The 21,324-nt window shown below is 39.4% G+C and overlaps 1 protein-coding gene across 2 annotated transcripts; it reads left to right on the top strand.

Moving 5' to 3' along the window:
• Positions 1 to 702: 702 nt before the first annotated feature.
• Positions 703 to 19,771, top strand: LOC142143694 (coagulation factor X-like). Of its 2 annotated transcripts, XR_012689565.1 has the most exons (10): positions 703 to 872; positions 4,250 to 4,320; positions 6,469 to 6,623; positions 7,145 to 7,169; positions 9,747 to 9,860; positions 13,516 to 13,650; positions 13,818 to 14,257; positions 14,925 to 15,042; positions 18,023 to 19,061; positions 19,092 to 19,771. XR_012689565.1 is itself a non-coding variant. In XM_075201749.1 (9 exons), the coding sequence occupies exons 2-9, from the start codon at positions 4,260 to 4,262 to the stop codon at positions 18,598 to 18,600; spliced, it is 1,626 nt and encodes a 541-aa protein (XP_075057850.1). In that variant the 5' UTR covers positions 703 to 872; positions 4,250 to 4,259; the 3' UTR covers positions 18,601 to 19,771. The 2 variants fall into 2 exon arrangements, 1 of the variants encoding a protein (XP_075057850.1); XM_075201749.1 differs by having other exon boundaries at positions 18,023 to 19,771.
• Positions 19,772 to 21,324: the final 1,553 nt, after the last annotated feature.

Below are 21,324 nucleotides of genomic sequence, written 5' to 3'. Positions count from 1 at the left end.
CTTTCCTCAGGTAAGTGTGATCTAAATTATGCATAAATAATGTTTTCATGATATTAATTTTCCTGGTAAAGAAATACTCATTCACATGTATGTGAGAAGATTTTATTCTGAGGTTGTTCCTTTCATGAAAATTTTTTAAGGCCATCGGTATAATGAATGTCCAGAATGCAATATTCTTTTAACATAGAAACACAGCCTGCAGAACTGACAAATCAGAGGATAAGAGGATAAAACTCTCCTTTAGATCTGATCTCTGGCACACCGTGATCACCAGGGTCACTCCACACACCCACCGGTGGACATCGGTGTAAAAATGTCCAAAGTGCTTATACCACCACCAATAGGTGAGTGTTTTTGTTCAAATTTATTGATGAATCACAGTGTACACTATGGTACTTTTTTCTATTGTTTTTGGTATCATATTTTTATTGAGTTTCAAGGATCTACATGCACCGGACCAAGTTTTCAATGCATTAGCTTTTGTGGACTAACTGCCCTATAAAATTAGTTACTGTATTGCTGATTTTTATTATGTCAGTTATACTGAGTTGCCTGTGCACATTGGAATTACGAAACTCTATTTTGTTGTTTGGACATATTTATGAAAATACAGCACACAGGTAACTAGCTATCATCACATTTTTTACTTCACAACTTCCTCCCCCTCACTGACAATTTGTTCAAGGTATGATGATGTGTGTTTGATTTCTGCTCCCTGTCAATATTTGGTTGGGATGATGATTAACTCTGGTGCCTTGCAGTCCTCAAGTGTCTGGGCACTGTAAAAGTACACCGCTTACGCTTACAGACAATTCGACAGACTAAAGAGCCTACCTCAAGACCATCCGCAGCCGTCTCACACTCCCAGTAAGGTAGGTGCTGACAGTGATCAGATTTTGGAATTCCGCTTGCGATAAAATGCATGTAAAAATCATATAAAAAGCAGGATGTCAGTTTACTTAGTATCAGATTGAAAGCACAGCAAAATAAATATTGAGAGAACAAACACACGGGCAGCTAACATCCTTCTATGGTGCATTCACCTAAGCTGTGTTCACATAAAGAAAATACTTTACACCACATAATGAATGTTAACTGGTCTTTAGTACTGCTGCGTACCATATGGACAAGGTAAACAATGCTCTTGTACCCTCAAACTAGTCATTTCATCAGTGACAGCATCTAGGGCTCCAGATTCCAAGTCAAGTCCTGAAAGGAACATGCTGTACAAAATAACATCATAGTCAAGTTCTGAAAACATTTCACAACATGCTTTAAATATTCTGTAACATGAAACATGACAACGTAACAACCTTACACAACATGTTGTGGTACAAGCAGAGGAATTTAGAGATAAATCAAATATTTAAGGCTGGCTGTAGACACACAAATTTCACATTTTTGAATAAATTATTGGCTTTATATATGGTTAGATAAATTTTCAATCACAGTACTCATGTTGCGATTTTATAATAAATGACCAGATTTTTTTAAAAAAACTACCAGGTTATTATTGAATGATTGCTTCACACATTATTGTTAGATTTTTGTTGGCTAATTAGAAAACACTTACTTCAAATAACTTCCATTCCACCGCTTCAGATTAAAATCCTCCACCATTCCCAATCATATTATTGATTGATTCAGGAATCTATATCTAATTGTGTTTTATCGATTGTCTCACACGTGTTGATTTCCTTACATTTGACTACAATCTATTTAATCTTAAAAATCAGCATTAAAGGTGTATAAACAGTATGCTAACTTTCACTGAAACACTGAAGTCTGATATCTAGCCACAGTAACAGATTGTAAGAAACATTTTCATATATTTACAGGTATTATTTGTCACAGACATTTTGCATAAACTTAAATCAGGTATCTGAAATACACATTCAGTTTTATAATAAAAACAGTATTATGAAAATAATTTATTATACAATCATGTCCAAAAGTTTTGAGAATGACACAAGTATTGGTTTTTTACACAGTTTGCTGCTTCAGTGTTTTTAGACCTTTTTGTCAGATGTTGCTATGGTATACTGAAGTAAAATTACAAACATGTCATAAGTGTCAAAGGCTTTTACTGACAATTACATTAAGTTTATCAATATTTGCAGTGTTGACCCTTCTATTTAGAAGACCTCTGCAACTCACCCTGGCATGCTGTCAATCGACTTCTGTGCCACATATTGACCGATGGCCACCCATTCCTGCCTAATCAATGCTTGGAGTTTGTCAGAATTTGTGGGTTTTTGTTTGTCCATCCATCCCTTGAGGATTGACCACAAGTTCTCAAGGGGATTAAGGTCTGGGGAGTTTCCTGGCCATGAACCCAAAATTTCGATGTTTTGATCCCAGAGCCACTCAATTGTCACTTTTGCCTTATGGCAAGGTGCTCCAGCATGCTGGAAAAGGCATTGTTCATCACCAAACTGTTATTTGATGGTTGGGAGAAGTTGCTCTTGGAGGATGTTTTGGTACCATTCTTCTGTGTTCTTAGGCAAAATTGTGAGTGAGCCCACTCCCTTGGCTGAGAAGCAAGCCACACACATGAATGGTCTCAGGATGCTTTACTGTTGGCATGACACAGGGCTGATGGTAGTGCTCACCTTTCCTTCTTTGGAAAAGCTCTTTTCCAGATGCCCCAAACAATCTGAAAGGGGATTCATCAGAGAAAATGACTTTACCCCAGTCCTCAGCAGTCCAATCCCTGAACCTTTTGCAGAATATCAGTCTGTCCTTGATGTTTTTCCTGGAGAGAAGTGGCTTCTTTGCTGGCCTTCTTTACACCAGGCCATCCTCCAAAATTCTTCGCCTCCCTGTGCGTGCAGATGCACAAACACCTGCTTGCTGCCATTCTTGAGCAAACTCAATCCCACAGCTGAATCAACTTTAGGAGACAGTCCTTGCGCTTGCTGGATATTCTTCGGTGCCCTGACGCCTTTTTCACAACTTTTGAACCTCTCTCTTTGAAGTTCTTGATGATCTAATAAATGGTTGATTTAGGTGCAATCTTAATAGCAGCAATATCCTTGCTTGTGAAGCCCTTTTTGTGCAAAGCAATGATGACTGCACATGTTGCCTTGCGGATAACCATGGTTAACAGAGGAAGAACAATGAATTCAAGTACCACCATCCTTTTAAAGCTTCCAGTCTTCTAATTCAATCAAAATGACAGAGTGATCTCCAGTCTTGTCCTTATCAACACTCTCACCTGTGTTAACAAGAGAATCACTGACCTAATGTCAGCTGGTCCTTTTGTAGCAGGGCTAAAATGCAGTGGAAATGTTGTTTTTGGGATAAAGTTCATTGTCATGACAATAAGGGACTTTGAAATGAATTGTAATTCATCTGATCACTCTTCATGACATTCTGGAGTATATGCAAATTGCCATCATAAAAACTAAAAACTAAAAAATACGGCTGTCTTGAGCCTCTTTAATTATGAAGGTAATCATGTGAGTGAGGAAACATTTCTACAGGCTCTGCTGTACGTTTCAGTCTGCTCACTATTGTACGACACACGATCACCAGCACTTCAGCGTGTGTAAAATCAAAATGTAGGTCATATTTTGGGATCCACTGCTAAAGTGAGAATGCCCTAAATGCTCAATCTCCTTCACTTAAAGCCATTAAATGCCTTGTCCCACAGCACAAAATCCTAACCCATATTCAGCAATGATTTTCTCCATCCACTCAGTGTCCATATTCAGGAAAGAAAGCTGCCTACTACTAATCACTGCAACTGCTCAAACCTTCAGTCACCTTTCACACTGATTATGGATATAACACCCCCAAATAGTCTGCACAATGTACCTGTTGCTGCCAACATAATATCTAAGCATGCTCTTATTAAAAGAAATGGTCAACACTCTAAATGACACATGATTAACATAGCCAAATATCAGTTATTTTCTATAAAAGCTTGTAAAATGAATTTTGAGCATCAGGGATGCCAGTTCTTGCATTTACTGGAAAATCATTGCTCTTGTACATTATTATGAAAAATAAATAAAATTGACATTCGTTGAAAACATGTAAACCTGCAAGTAGATTTCACACAGCTATATAGTCTGAGATTGCTGATGGCAGTTCCTGGAAGACCACAGCAGATGAGATATTCCTGATGAAATATGTGGCAGGCATGTGCTTTATGTGTCTAATTATATGTCTCTCCAAGAATTAGAGCTAATGATAGGTCTCTGCTTTTCCAAGTAAAGTAAATGCTGGATTTAATATATTCTAGATACATCACGATGATGAGATACCTCCTGTATGTCACAGTGTTCCTGCTATCTACCTCATCCTGTTATGCAGGTATATTACATTGTTTTATAAGGATATCATTTTCTTTTTTTAAGTATTTTATACATCTAGGTTTTCACTATACCAGTTTAAAATGTATGTTTTAAATGCACATTAATGTATCATTTATCTTACAATTATAAAGTAGACGACAATAGCGGGCTGAACATTTTGCTGTTTTTTTGTATAGAAGCTTTTACACTAAACATGTAACAAAACAAAGTGGGCCTGATTCATTAAGGAATGTAAATGCTGATATGTTGCGTATTTTGCGTAAAAACACTCTGCAAATGCCAGAATCGAACCATACGCAGCAATGTCCAATTCATCTTCGAGCACAAAGGACCCTTACTACATCCTACAATTTCATGAGGGTAACGGGAGGGGTCTGAGTGTATGCATGTAGTCAATGTACAAGGCCAAGCTCGAACGCACACAGCAGCGTCAGATTCAAACTGGGCATCTCAAAGGTGCGTGTCTTTCTGTCGTATCACTTGAACCAGCTACAGGTCTGATGTAAGTGCCGATTACTAGTGATGATGCACAGATGCATGCTGGAACATGTGTTTGCAATCAGGAGCAACTGTAAAAATGCATTTTCTGTACAATAGACATTCAGAACATCCTAATAAATGTATTTTATGGGGAGAAAAAAACTGTCTTTTTTATTATGTTTGTCATTAATGACTATATTAATAATAATAGTTTTTTTTCCTTCTGTGCGTACTTTTGGGACTTGATATTCCACATATGTATTAGGTGTATGCAGCAGTGTAATGTCTGTTAGAGCGCACCTATACCCGTACTGAACCACAGACGTATCTTTACAACCACTTCTTGTTGAATACGGACCTGCGTATGCCCGAATTACGTGGTTTGTTTGTTTTTTTAAAAAACATACATTACCTTAGTTTTACGTGCCTTAATTAATCACGTCCACTGTGTCCCCCTGTTCATCTGATGCCCTGGGATAGAGAACCTTTCACAGTTTCCGGTTTGAGCTTTAGACTGTGCTGTGCTCTCTCCCAATTGTCCTCCTCCTGAGTTGTGACACAGGGGAGCTGTGAAATTTGGAAAATCCCGACCTTGTGTAGTCTGTAGCTCAGCTCAGAAGGAATCTAGCACTCAACCTACTGAGCACTCTTTGGGGCAGATTCAGTTTGACGTCAGGTGATGCGACTTGTCTCCAGAACAATATGCGCTGACTTATAATTTTTACTAAAATCTCCACTCAATTTTCCTTGCTTCCTATTGAGATGTGAGGGAAAATGAGCGGAGATTTCTGTACCATATTAGTCGTCAATCTGCGCAGCCAGACATCTATGCAGTGTCCTACAGACCATTGCGGCTATTGAATCCCCCCCACATGTATTACCAGCAATTACGGTAACAAAAACCTTGCTTATTTAAGAAGAAATAGCTACCCACAACATCACATGGCAACATGGCAGCGAGTTTATTACGGAACCTTAGCATAACTGCGAGGTTAGATAAGAAGGACAGATTAACACAGTTTGGTTTGCTAAATGCTTGGTGAAAATTGAGTTAGCCGTAAGGTGGCGCTGGATATCGCCTGGGACACAAGGGAAAATAAGAGTAGATTTGAGAAAATAATATTTTTCGATGTGTCTCCGCAGACTAATCTGGAGATACATCCTCCGAATCTGTGAATATTGCAGTTTACCACCAGACTACAAACTGAGCTTTGGCACTGTTGCTGGCATGACTACACCAATGTGGGTGTCTGCAACATCTTATGCCATTGCTGAGCAGGGTTGAATGGGCTAAACATGAAATAAATAAAATGTATTAATATAACATTGGGACAAGTGAAGCAATTATACAGTGAAGCAATTAAAATGATCTATGCACCGTGATCCTATTAATTAAGATAAAAGATCTTTACAATGTGATAACAGATAGGGAAAGATCTGGCTAGATCACTTTGGGGCCTGTTAATGCAGATGGGAGATCACCCCGGACACATGCTGATTTCAATAGAATAAGTCCTGTTGTACCAATCATATTGAGGGCAATATCTGCCCAATATACTATCTATACTGTACTACCTACTGTATAAACCACTGCATGTGTGGCCAACATTACACTGGACTATAGTCATGTACACCAATTTGAATACTTTCTCTGTGTATCCCTCAGTGTTTATAGGCAAAGAGAAAGCTCATCATGTCCTACAGAAACGTGCTAATCATTTTCTAGAGGAAATACTTCCAGGAAATCTAGAGCGAGAATGTTATGAAGAAACATGTTCTAAGGAGGAGGCTCGAGAAATCTTCATTTCCCGGGAGAAAACGGTAAGCAGAACAAACAGTACATGGCATTATATGGGGCATTATATGGATACGGGGGTTATTCACTAATAACGTGCAAATGCGCAGTAAACAAAATCAACTAATCAAATGTTAACTTTCATTGCCTACGCTAATGTGTGGGGCGTAACTATGGACTATGGCCCTCAAAGAGGGAATCTTCATTTTCTGGTAAAGTTAGATACACTATGCACGAGAATGTACAAGTAAGAAGTGATAATTTTGTTTAAGCATCATCACTTTTCAGTGGAGTGAAATTTTAATTAAAAACTGGGCTTACGTTTGGGAAACAGGGCTATTTGCACAAACCAAAGGTTTGCTTTAACTTCCTAAACTGCATTAGAAAATTGATAGCTATATTGTGATTGGTTGCTATGGATTACAGCACATTTATACACATAAAATAAATTCCCATGCGTAGTATATTTGATATATTACATTTGTGTGCTCTCAGTTGTTTTTGGACATGTTGTGATTTATTATTTCTCTTCCTTGTGCCTTTGCAGACAGAGTTTTGGTTTCACTATAAAGGTGAGTTGAAAGACCACTACAAAAGTGGACAACATAAAAACCAAAAACACTTCAGTCATTACTAATGAAATAAAAAATATAATTCAAAATGCTAATCCCAAACTGACCATAAAAGAAAATACATTGTTACACTTATAAATAAGTAAAAATACTGACGGCAATCTTCCATATAGCTCTTTGTGTCCATTACCGGAGATTACATTCAAAAATTGTGCCCTAGGTGATCTCCAATATCTTCAGTTCACTCATTTATGTAAAGCACCAGGGTGCAATTACTGATATGAAAGGGACATACTCCCTTTATAGTAATCTAAAACTATGAGGCCAATACTGCAGAACCTCACCGCCCCTTCTATAGAGCACCATGCATTTTAGGAATAGTGGATCTCTAACAGTTCTATATATGAGATAATGCAAATTGTACGGATATTAGAAATCTCCAAAGAGTTATTTGACCATATACAATCAAAAGGCTGCAGGTTTGCGTGGTTTAATACAGGTCACAGGAATCCTAGGTTATTTCTATTAGCCATAATAATTTACAGTAGTGGATGTACTATTCCTTTTTTTGCTAGTTTTACTAATAAACACCAAAGCAATGTCATCAGAACTTGCTGATTATGCAGATATTATTTGCAGGAGTTTTACTTCTTTATTATATAAAAATTATTGGTCTGTTTGTTTGCCTGTCCGGTTATGCATTCGGACACCCCTGCACCGATTGGGATGAAACCAACACAAGGTGGTCCAGTTGGATCCTGGCCAGGTATTAGGGGGGTTAGGGTCCCAGTCGGACTTCCCATTGGTGTACGCTGGGCAGAACTTTTACCCGGGGAGCCTGCTCTAAGCCTGCATTCAGACACCCTTGCACTGATTGGGATGAAAAAAACACAAGGTGGTCCAATTGGACCCTGGCCAGGTTTAGGTGGTTTAGTTTCCTAGTCGGACCCCCTGTTGGTTTGTGCTGGACAGAAATTTGACCCAAGGAGCCTGTTCTGTGCCTTCCACTGGATGGATTTGGACGAAAACTTCACAGACTGGTATCATTGGACCCCAAAAGACATACTACGCGGTTTAGGCCCCTGTTGGTGTATGCTGGGCAGAACTTTGACCAGGGAGCCTGTTCTGGGCCTTCTACTGGATGAATTTGGATGACATTTAATATAAAAACAAAAACGATACAAAAAGCCACCTCTTGGCTGTGTTGGAAGAGCTGCTAATTATTTTTATAATGTAGACAGTTACATCCAACTCATTGATTACTCAATAACTTGAAGATTTAAAGCCGGACAAAGCTAGGTATTTCAGCTAGTTGGTAATAAGTGTCTGATCTAGCCTTTGGTGGCCGAGTCCCCCCAGTTATATTTTAGCTTGACTTAGGGTCAATGTCAGTACTTCATCTAATTGAGGACTGCGATTCCTTGTCCATGGAATTTGAAGTACCTGGCATGGGAAACAAGTTAAAGGGAGGATTAACCTGGACTGGATTGTTTTTTAATAACCACCGATCTTTGGTAATCTGCTGCCACTCTGAATATGACTGTCTGAGAGTTTCCTGATAAAGAGGATATACTGTATACAGATGAATTTACAATAACTGCTTCTCTTATCTTTGTTCCATGTATTTGTGGCTGATCCTCTGGTGGCAACTTGGGATCTGTTTAAAAAGCCTCATCTGTGGGCCGGACCCATGGCTCTCAAAATCTGACCTCCTGAATTTTGTTTGCTCTTTTGAGGTCTAAAAGGGATTTTCTGGCTTTATGGCATGCTTTGACCTCTTCCATAAACTGAGACCAAAAAGGGTCTGCATCTGTCAGATTTGGAATTCAAGATATTTTGGAGCAAGGACTGCTAAACCTGTTCTGGTCAGCCACCTAGACCTGTGGCTATTGGTAAAGTAATTAAATGATTGGGCCTATTATAAGAGTTGCTCTGCTAATGGCTTTAAGTAGGGTTAGCTTGGATGCCACTCGTGAATCCAGGGAACATCCAGAATCCCCTCCTCGCTCTGCCTTGTCCAATATGAATAGTAAGGCTCAGCTGCATCCGCTATTTTATTGGATCTTCCTTAATGTGTAATCTATAGGGTCATTGTGTCTTTTTCCCCACTATTGAGGTTACTGCTGGTTCAATGTCAGGGGAAAGTAATATGGGTACATCTGGTAACCCAATATAGGTGCACAGTACCAACTAATCCTCCCTGATGAGTGTTGCTCTAAAGGCCAGCTATGCACATTTTTGGGCCCAGTGTGCGATGTACAATTTTGTTGGAGGGGTTTTACCCACTAATGCCACTGAAAAGCAGAGGCAGTTGATTACTTCAGAATCAGCTGCAATCTCTCATTGTATCTATAGTAGGTTTACCAGGTCAATGATTCCACACTGTGCAGGAAATACATGCTGCAATTGTCCTGTAAAGCATGGCTCTAAAAATAGGCAGATGAAGAATTTGTAGATCTAAGAGCACTGATATTATGTGTATTTATTGCAGGATTATATGAGATTAGTCAATATGGTATAAATAAGTTTTCTATGAGTATTTCTCATTTTAAGATAAATGTTATTCTCTCTTTTTAGATCTCAGTCCATGTAAAGAAAATCCATGCCATAACGGGGGAATCTGCCAGCAGTATCACTACACTTACACGTGTCTATGTCCCCCACGTTTCTCTGGAAGGCACTGTGAAAATGGTGAGGAACCTATTTTTCTATGATGTAAACCAGTGATTATAGAAATGTTTCCATTAAAGTAAAAGGTTGCCTGATAACAGCAGGGCCCATTTATAAAGCAGTGTTGGTAAATGAGATGAAGAAGGTAGAGTACATAGTAATACAGGTGCAATGCCCACCCCACCCAGAACAAGATTGCAGCCTAATAGTACTGATGTCATTAGCCTGGCTCCGGTGAGTGGCGGGAGATGGAAAATTATTTAAACAGTCCCATGTCACAGGGTGTTTCTTCTAGTCCATCTGGTGTGGTGAAGTGGAGCAGAGGTTTTGAATATAGTACCAGCCCCCTTTTAAATAGGTTTTTACCAATCCAATCTAGGGTTGTGTGGTTCTGGGGAATAATGACATGGAAGTGAGAGGCTCCTAGGACATATTATGTTACACTTACTGTACTCCACTTACGCTTGTCCACACATGCCAGACACTGTTGCCGCTCTCCAGGCATAAGGAGACGCAGGTCTACGATACACAAGAAGCTAGGTATGGAAGGTGCGTATATTGTCATATGCCCAACTATAAATGAGGCTCATTCTGTCTCTTTTTCTGATTGGTCAAACCAGGGATGGGCAACTTGATACATTTCTGGAGGGGGTGGGGGCATGGTAAGGCCTTTTAACCTTCAAAAGGGCCGCACATTACACTTAATCTCAGAAATAATTTAGAACAAGACATTTAACCAAAGAAAGAGACACCTTTCTGTAATAACATATGAGCAGTGCTTTTAAAAAAAGTGTTACGAGCTGTAACAAACAAATCTGACAATAAACCAGGAAGGGGCCACAGGTAGATGACAGGAGGGCTGCATGCAAGCCTATGGCCTCCTGTTACCCACAACTGGGTTAAGCCTTTCAATAAAACATTGTGCTGGTTCCTCCCATAATATTGTGCAGGTAGTGTGCCAGGCAGGAGCATATCCTCATTGCCACTATATCGCTGAGCTGAGACAGCAATCTTCTGCAAATTTGGTGCTTTGTAGATTAAATTGATTAGGGTATATTAAATAAATCTATCCTGAGAGAAAGGTCAGCCATGGAGCCTGATACACTTACTCCGCAGAGAGCCTGTATCTGAGATACTGGATGGGGATGCAGGAAGTGAAGACAATAATGAATGGAGCATGAACTACAAAGAAGAACAAGGTTGAACAGACACAAGATACTTTACAATGAAAATGTCTTAATTGATGTGGCAGCTTCCATAAAGAAGCCGTGGGAAGTGCTGCTGCTGTTGTAATAGATGGGATCACTTAGTAATTGGTTTGGGCAAATGTTCACAATTTAGAACAATCTGACCATAGTTCTGACATTTATACAGCAGGATCTTTAAGTTCTGCAACTGTATGAAAGGAATATGGGCACAGGTTGTTGTGTAACAGAAACATTTCCTTAAGTGGCGACAGTGTCGGACTGGGGCATGAAGGGCCCACCGGGGGAATGCAGTGATAGGGGCCCACTACATTGGGGTGTGGCCAACTGTGAGAGGGGGTGCGGCCAGTCGAGGGGGTGTGGTCAGCCCATGTAGGGCAACATATATATATATATAAACACACACTAAATTCTCATTCAAGCTTTAATATAAGTGGCTGGCTTATGTGATTACTTTACTAATGAAACATTAATTTTAATGTTCAGTGTATATTTATTGAGATGTAGCTGATAAATAATAAACATATGTATATACATATTTAAGAAGACCCTTCATAGCATGATTATTACTTGACTGCTTGATTAAATATGTAAAATGTAGCCACCTATAGCAGCAAGAAAATATATATATTCTCACTGCTATAGGTGACATATTTAATCAAGCAATAAACATGCTATGCTGTGAAGGGCCTTCTAGATATTTATTTATATATGATTTATGTTTTTAACGGTATAACTCTGCACAGTGAAACTGACACTCACCTGCTAACTTTCTTGTTGCTTCCTGAAGCTGCTGCTGCTGCCAGGGCCGGATTAAGACATTGTAGGCCCCTGGGCTACGGGTACTGCGAGGCCCCCATTTGTCAAGTGACTTATGCCTAATCCGATATTATTGGGAGCCCCCCAGTAATAGTAGATTGGGCATAAGTCGCTTGATAAATGTACATTTTTTAATATACCTACACAGTGGTTTCAAAATGCAATAAAGAACTACCATTAACTTACAACACTTAAGTGCCACTCTAAACATAATATCCTAGTCCCTGGAGATAACAAAGACCATCTACACAGCACCATAACCACAGACATATATGTACAATGAACACAAGTAGGGAGGATGATATAACTATGAAGGAACTATCTATTAAGAACAAGTTTGCTGGCTTCAGGGTATAGTTCTAGCAGCTTAAGCAAACAGTTTGCACAGCAACTGCTGTGGAACTACAAGTAACAGCATACCCTGACAACTGACTTTACAGTTTCCGCAGAACTACAAGTTCAAGCAACGCCTGCCCGTTAAATACCCAGCTCAGTGCTGGCATACTGGGACTTATTATAGTACCACAACTTTTGTAGCCTTTGAATTACACACCTAACAGTACCCCCCACAAGCACACTAATATCATAATCAGCTCATACAACTCACGACCATTACTTCTCTTCATAACTTTAAGTAGCTGGCATTGTCCCAGAGGATGCAGGAAACATTTAATTGCAGATATCTGCCCACCGTCACTGAGGAAACAGTCACCACCGCCTGCGCAGAGTCATGTGACACTGAGCCTCCCCTGCTTATTGGATGAAGTGTGTGATGTACCCATAATCTGACACTGGCTACCGGCAAATAGCTAAAGCCAAATTTGCCAAATTATGACTGACTTGACATCTGAACTCCGGTAAGCTCCGCCCCAACAGCGGAGGGGGCAGAGCTTCAACCCCACCAGGCCTACCCGTGGATAGTCCGGCTGCCCAGCAGGCCAGTCCGAGGCTGAGTGGCGATTGTCACCACTCACAGAGACTCAAGTATTGTGACTGTTCACAGCAAAACTTTACTTATTATAATTTTAGTTATGATAAAGTTGCCTGTCAGACACTAGAACAGGTTGTGTTCATGGTCCATCTGGCAGCTGTTAAATCTGCAGTGAGTATATAATTACATCACTAGTCATAGGGATCATTATTTTTTAAACTCTGAGAGGATGGTAAACTGCCCGTGAGTAGGTTTGGTGCTTTCCTAGGCATTCCTCTAAAACTGTCTTTTGAGCCTTCTAATATTGGTGAGGTTATGACTCCAGCTTTCAGACGTCTATGATTGTGCACATCACATGCCTATGACCCTTCATCTTACACCCTTCTTCCATTATTTTTCCAGTGTTGTAAGCCCATGTTGCTAAACAAAACCTAAACATTAAAAAAAAAAACAAAGCTAAGATTGGCATAAAAATATTTCTATGCTGTCCCCTGAACAGTGCTGCACTAGACAAGTTTGCCTTATATTGTACATATCTTCAGACAAAATCCATTTTATCTCCATGACTATCCCATTGTCCTCTGTGAAGCATTGTTAATAGATAGAGCAGGAAAGATATTTTATAGGGAGCTTGTAGAAGAAAGCCAACACTAAAGAAAGCCATGCCTACATATGTACTTATACTATAATATGGATAACTGTAACATGCCTTTATTTGCAGTGAGGCATGAGTGCTGGTATAAGAATGGAGGATGCTGGCAGTACTGCACAGATACCGCTCGGTCACTCAGCGTGATTTGCTCCTGTGCACAAGGGTACACCCTAGAGGAGGATGGGAAAAAATGTGCTAAATCTGGTAGGCATCAGCTTAAATTGTACTATTACAGGAAAAGGAGATGCAATAAACCATAATAAAGCTTATTTTCATAGATATCTATATCTATGGTAGCATACAGGCAAAGTTTGTTCAGTTGTTACTACTGAAAGCCTCTTGGCAACTATCCATGTCTCATTCATTTTCAGTTCGTTTTCCTTGTGGACTGACAGCCAGCTCATCACGCTCACTGTTAGAGCCAGACTTAGACCCTTTGGAAAACTCCTATAGCACAGAGAGTTCTCTTCATAGTACAACAGCTACTGTGCCAACACCAAGAAGCTTAAATGATAGTATAGAAATGCACCTCAGAAATGAGACTGCATGGCTGCAAGCAACGGGCAAACGTGTTGGAAACAGCACTTCTCAAAACTCAACTGGGATAGCCAGTGTCTCTGGACCTAATGAGAAAGATGGTATTCATGACATTCTTAATGGGTCTAGAAATAATATAGACCATAAGAACAGCACAGCAGATGGAAGAGACGGGATTGGAACTACTTGGAAGGAGGACGATATTGGACAAGTTGAAGACGGATCTCGGATTGTTGGTGGGATGCGCTGTGAGCTGGGCCAGTGCCCCTGGCAGGTGTGTGTACCCTTTACATTATTTTGTTCATGGATTAATTTGCAGTATTGGATAAAAAAAAACCATTGTTTTTCATACATGAAACTCCACTTGCATCAGAGACACAATTATTTATATTATTGCATAGTTACACTAAAGAGACAATTTTCTAATATCGCACTTATTTTAAAAGCAAATATTATACAACTGCAAATAAAAGCATTTAGCATAGTAAGCTATTCACACTGATAGTAAATGTTCTGGTATGTCTTCTGGTCCTCATGTTCTAGTGGATCCAGTGCTTCCTTCCTTTGTGCTATTGGGGGCAGCAGGAAATGAATCAGTCCTCAGTGTGTGAGCAGGGACACGTCCCAAGATACAGTTGGGGGAGTTGAAGTCTGCACTGGTACCATGCAACAGTCAGTACTTCAGAGTAGCTTATTTGCAGACTTGTCATTGGTTGTTGAAAAAACCTTCACCAACCATTGAGATTTTTTATGAGGTGTTATATTTATAGGTATTTATATACTCATCTGCATTGATAGTAGCAAGTAAAATCGGTAATGAAATATGCCATTTAGATAAGAAGCCGGTGAGTTATATTTTAGAGATACCATTCCTCTGTATTGCAGACTAGTAATTTGAATCCTCCTCTTACCATCTCTCTACTGTTGTGTTGCCCTTCCAGGTTTTGATACGTAATTCTCGAGACATAGATTTCTGCGGTGGAAGTCTGATCAGCCACCGCTGGGTTGTGTCTGCTGCTCACTGCTTTGAAGACATTGTTCCACATCATGTTACTATCGGTTAGTGGTCTTCATATTACATATAATGAGCTCTAGGTTGTGGTACTATAATGATTATCCTTCAACAAAATCTCCAGTAATTGTAATTTTCTTGTGCGATAGATCAGTGTATCTCAAAATCTGGTCCTCAGAGAACCCTAGCAGTGCATGTTTTCAAGGTCTCCTTAAATACCATAAATCAATAAATTTGTCAGTCATTGATGAGTATGCCTGTGCTCCAGGTACATAATATGGAAAACATGCACTGTTAGAATTCCCTGAGGATTAGATTTCTAGAAACACTGTAATAGATCATCAAAAGCTACTATCATGATAGCCATTTGTTCTGGAAATGTTTATTTTACAATTTTATCTGTCTCTATTATCTCATTTCCCCGACATTATATGCAAGTGAGAGATGCACCAAATACAGTAGCCATGCTAGTCATGGCCACCATCAGGAAGGCACAGTGAAGGGATTCTCCAATTGTTCATTGATATGAGGCGGGGAGGGGGGGGCACAGCGGTTCTCACTTTCCTGTCTGACACTATTAACAAATCAACAACCCTGAAGCTTTCTACTAGAAGTTGCTGACAGCTCCCTACAACTCTATCCCCTCTCAATGTTAATGCAGAAGAGCAGGTAATGATTAGTACATCAAGAGATCAGGCTTTATGGAGTCTATGTCCTCTAGCCACCAGATTGGGATGTCAGCTCTACTTTAGCCACTAGACTGGCAGGTCTGCTTTATATGCTAGCTCTCAGATTGCTTGTCTGTTTTGTATAGAGCACCTAAGGTAAAGGGTCCATCCTGAAGTATAGTTTAAATCTCTGCTACCATAATAAACGTACCCCTACTATCACATTCCACATGCAGCCTTTGAACCATTACATTCATGTTTTCCTACTAAGAAGTTAGTCTCTAATGAGTGCCTTGTAGGAAGCTTTTTTATTTTGATCTCTTTAGAGACATTTTTTTTGCATGGAATTTTTTTTGTTCCAATTGTGAAGTGCAGTTGGAAGTTAGAAGCTTTGATGAATAAGCCACGGAATCTAGCAGGGAAGAACAATTTGCAAATTAAACATTTTGATTCATTAAGGAACGCAAAATGTATGAACGTATTGTGCATTTTTATTAAGAAAGGCACATAAATGGGGCATACGCATGTCTGTTTTCAACTACATGAGGATCTGAAGAAATGTGTTGAATACGTGTCTAGGTGGAGTTAATGTGGTCTCAAAATAACAACATAGGGGCATATTCAATTGACGGCAGGATCCCCGAAAATCCCGCGCTGCAAAATTACCGTTAATACGGTAATGTTGCGCGTAAAAACCGTTAATACGGTAATTTACTCGCTGGATTTCATCTCGCAGCTCAATGTGCCCCATAGAGTATAACCTCCAATTTCATGCACAATAAATCACACTATATGTCACAGATCCTTAACAAATAAAATTTATTTGGATTAAAATAAAAACTTTTTTTTATATAGCTGTTTGGAACTTATAACAGCATAATTGCTCATGTCATCAATGATCTGAGAATACTATTTATTACATCAGCATACATATACAGGTAATCAGATAGTGTAATCCATAGTTCAGAGCAAATATTTATAACTATGGGGGGAATTCAATAATGTGTGACCCCTGTAGGAGCCTTGCACAATGTGCTGCTCTATAGGGTGTGAAAAACTAACAATGTCTGGTTCTGAGCATGCTGTGGCTCTGACTAGACCACTTGAATTCCTCCTTAAGAGATAGAAATGGTTGTGCGAAAGAGGAGCAAGTTAAATACAGAGCAGGGGCCTGATTCATTAAGGATCTTAACTTAAGAAACTTCTTATTTAAGTCTCCTGGACAAAACCATGTTACAATGCAAGGGGTGCAAATTAGTTTTCTGTTTTGCACATAAGTTAAAAACTGACTGTTTTTTTCATGTAGCACACTAATACTTGATAGCTTATTTGTACACTGAAATTTAAAGTTGATATTTGTGTGCTACATGAAAAAACAGTCAGTATTTAACTTATGTGCAAAACAGAATACTAATTTGCACCCCTTGCATTGTACCATGGTTTTGTCCAGGAGACTTAAATAAGAAGTTTCTTAAGTTAAGATCCTTTATGAATCAGGCCCTAGATTATTAATGAGAAGATAGACCCAAATCTTCTGTTTATAGAATGTAGAATGTAATTGTCCCTCCCTACTAACATAGAAAGCCAGTAATAAAGCTGTACCTATCTACATCTCTTCACTTGTCTCAAAGTATCTGCCAACTTTACCCCTCTGCCTCTCATCCACACTCATGATCTGTTCCCACTTCCAGTTACAGGACTTTTCTCATGCTGCATATCCTCTGTGGAATTCCCTACTTCTACAAGTCTTTCCAAACTTTCAAGCATTCCCTGAAATCTTACCTCTATAGACAAGTTTATTAAATTCCTGAACCACCTACTTAATCTCCCTACGCTATTCTACCCAAATACCACCCCTCTACACAGTTCTCTCCAAACTTACATTTATAATACTCAAACAACCCTCTGACCCCATCATACAGCTCTACTGAGCACTCTTCCCATTGCACTCTGGCTGGCTGAATATGCAATCTGCAGAACTTAACCTCATTTATTAAACTACTATTTTCCCATAGAATGTAAGCAGGTGCTGCTGGCAAATTTTAGCCATGGGGGCGAGACTCGGCTTAGCAACCTATTAGGAACATTTTAAAAAAAAAAAAAAAAAAAATGCACCCAGCCCAAGGTAGCCCAGTATAGGACCGGCCCGGGGGGTAGATACCACCCTGCCCCTGATTGTAAACTTGTCTTTGTCTGTTACGACTCGGTTTTATTACTTTGAATAAATGTTAGCAATATGTATGGTATATTCCCTGTTTATAACCACAGTTTTGGTATGTGTTCTAAGCTGGGGTTACAAGGAGGGAGCACTGTAATTCATCAGAGATATAAGATTGTACTATTCACACTTCATTTCTAGGAGATTATGACAAATATGTCCGCGATCAGGATGAGCAGAAGATTGCGGTGCAGGAGGTTTTCTCCCACCCATATTACATGGCAGAACATTATGACAACGACATTGCACTTCTTTACCTACGAAGCTCAGCAATCTTCAGTGAATATACGCGACCAATATGCTTACCTAGCCCTGGCCTTGGACGTTTTCTAACCCAAGAGGGAGAGATAGGACAAGTAAGTGGCTGGGGAGCCACACGATATTTAGGACGTTTTAGTCGCTTTTTACTAAAGGTCCGTCTACCTGTTGTCAGCCAAGACACTTGTATGGCTTCCACCCGTATGGCATTAACAGGAAACATGTTCTGCGCTGGATACAATATTGAGGCCAAAGACGCTTGTAAAGGGGACAGTGGCGGTCCGTTTGCTGTATCTTATCGCAACACCTGGTACCTGCTGGGAGTGGTGAGCTGGGGAGAAGGCTGTGCAGATGCTGGAAAATATGGTGTATACACAAGAGTGTCTAATTATATCTCCTGGATAAAGGAGACTATTATAGATACAGAGGGATTTGATGAGTCGCTGGTACAAACATTATGAGACCAATCATTGTGCTAGAATGATTTCCAGAGTTTAAAAGTACATAATATAGGTAGAAGCTGAATGATGACGATTGAGAAGACACAGAAAGGCAATGTCTGTGCTCAACATAAACCGGGTCCAGCAAGAGATGTTAAGTTAAAAAGACCTTTGAACTTCTCATACTATCAAATTGTGGGTCAATAGCATTGTATTTTGTATTTATATTGTAACAATGTTTGCCTACTACATGGTGGCAGAATATGCTCACAGTAGCACATGTGAATGTGACTGGTTCCTATATCATTCTCTGTCATCATCATAATTTATTTATATAGCGCCACTAATTCCGCAGCGCTGTACAGAGAGCTCACACACATCAGTCCCTGCCCCATTGGGGCTTACAGTCTAAATTCCCTCACACACACACAAACTAGGGTTAATTTGTTAGCAGCCAATTAACCTACCAGTATGTGTTTGGAGTGTGGGAGGAAACCCACGCAAACACGGAGCACCCGGAGGAAACCCAAGCAAACACGGGGAGAACATACAAACTCCTCACAGATAAGGCTATGGTCAGGAATTGAAATCATGACCCCAGTGCTGTAAGGCAGAAGTGCTAACCACTTAGCCACCATGCTACCCTGTCAAAATAATATTGTATTTTGCATATATGCAAAGCATAAAACAATATACAGACACAATTACACTGTATTCACAGCCTTAAACAGAAGATTGAAAGACTGTAGCACCTGCTGGCAGGGAGTTTTCAACAGTCCAGGCAGTGTCTCTTCATTACATAAACTTCCACACATGTTGTGCTGCTACAGTATATCTGTCTAATTCATGTACAATAAATAACTGTACAGCATATATACACTGCCTATGAGTGACTGCCTTCAGTATACAGAAGTGTAGCACCTGCTGGCAGGAAGTGGCACTGTGACAGCAAACAGCGCAGTCCAGAAAGTTTTTCTTGTCTACGGGAAATTGTAGTATCACCAAGACAAAACGATGTTGTGTTGTAATATCTTTATAAATGATGTACAATAAATGATGTTTTCAGATATGAAAAAATATTTAATGTAGCTTTCATGCAGAGAGAAAAATAGTCCTGACAAAATAATACATTGTCAAGAAATTGAAAGCTAGTCAATGCTATTTAATACCCATTGTCATCTCAATATAATTACTCATGACACACAGTGCCTCTGGATCATTAAAGGTAACCTATATACCACACTTGTTCGAGCATTAGGGTCTGCAAAACAAAGGGGGGAGGGGTGCAACACATTATTTTAAGGAGGGGCTCCAAATGCCGAGTACTGATAGTGTGATGGGTTCGTATATCGGTAACTGACATGGGTGGTAAAAATGGTGCCAAACGATAATTGTTAAAAAAAAAAAAAAAAAAAAGGTCAGCAATTTTTATCAAAAGTCTCCACATCTGGCCTCGGCAAAACATGTTTTCATTGTATATTGCTTTATGAAGCAATTGTAGCCACAATAGCGGTTCACATCCTTATCATTGAGTGTGTGCCGCAGACAAACACCAACTGGCGCACACTTTGTAAGAAGTGTTGTAATCAAAATCCTAATATTTTATATAACATTTTATAATCCACAATAAATAATATTTTGGGCTGGTATGAAGAACAAATTCAATATCCTTATCATAAATACTGTACAAGTCTTTGTGAACAAAAAATTGCATTATATTATTTGTGCAATAAGGATTTAATGCGTAAGGTATGAATTATATGATACTCTGTCCCAAATGTATCAAGGATGGGGATTTCCCATTTATCAAAGACTCTATTGACCTTTGATATTTCATTCCCCTTTATGGTCTATTTCAGGCTAATGTATATGTAATGTAACCATTTAATCAAATTGACTAAAAATCTCCCAGCTACTCTATAAAATATATTCCTATTAGCATCAATTATTACTTTAACTTGAGTGGACACAAAGCTGTAAAGTGCTGTTTTGCCTCCTGTTGTCTAATTGATGACTCAGGTGATTCAAGGTGCAGGCGATGTCAGAGACATCTATTATTTCTCATTTTGGAAGTGTAGGCTATGATCTAATGACCAATTACTGCCTTGAAAATCTCCAAAAGAAGTACAGCGGAATTTCATGTCCAGGAAGTCAAGAAACCAGCGGTCTATGTAATAATAGTTTTGTGCAGAGCCTTAAAAATATAACTAACACTAAATAGTCCGATTAATACTAATTTTAATAAACAGTGTTTACCTATGCTCTTTAACATTTAATCGGTCGGACCTGATTATGGGCACATGTAGAACCACATGACCAAAGATGTAGGACAACTTCCCGTTACACCACAAACTTTGCAACTTTTCAGGCATGATCTGTGTTTGATTGCCCTGAAACAGACCTTGGTTTATTAACACCATAGACGATTCGGGTCGCTCTAGAAATAGATATCCTTTGATCCCATTTCAAGAGATCTCTGATGCAAGTTCTATCTGTAGGAGATGCATATGGGGCCTGATTCAGAGTGGGACTGAAAGAGTTGCACACTAAAATTGCATATTTCCGCCCATGTTCAGAGATGGAGATGAGTCTGGAACTGAAGGAGTAGTATTTTATCTGCATTACTACAAACATACCCCTCAGACTCTTGTGTCCCACTTGAAATTATGTAATAAAACTGCTATTTTATATGTTGCAAAGCAAACATATAAAACATATAAAATGTTGCAAAGCATCATTTAATCT

The sequence above is a fragment of the Mixophyes fleayi genome, chromosome 3 (assembly GCF_038048845.1).
Source record: "Mixophyes fleayi isolate aMixFle1 chromosome 3, aMixFle1.hap1, whole genome shotgun sequence".
NCBI lineage: Eukaryota > Metazoa > Chordata > Amphibia > Anura > Limnodynastidae > Mixophyes > Mixophyes fleayi.
The sequence above is the reverse complement of the archived record's forward strand: the minus strand, read 5'-3'. Positions and strand labels throughout refer to the sequence as shown.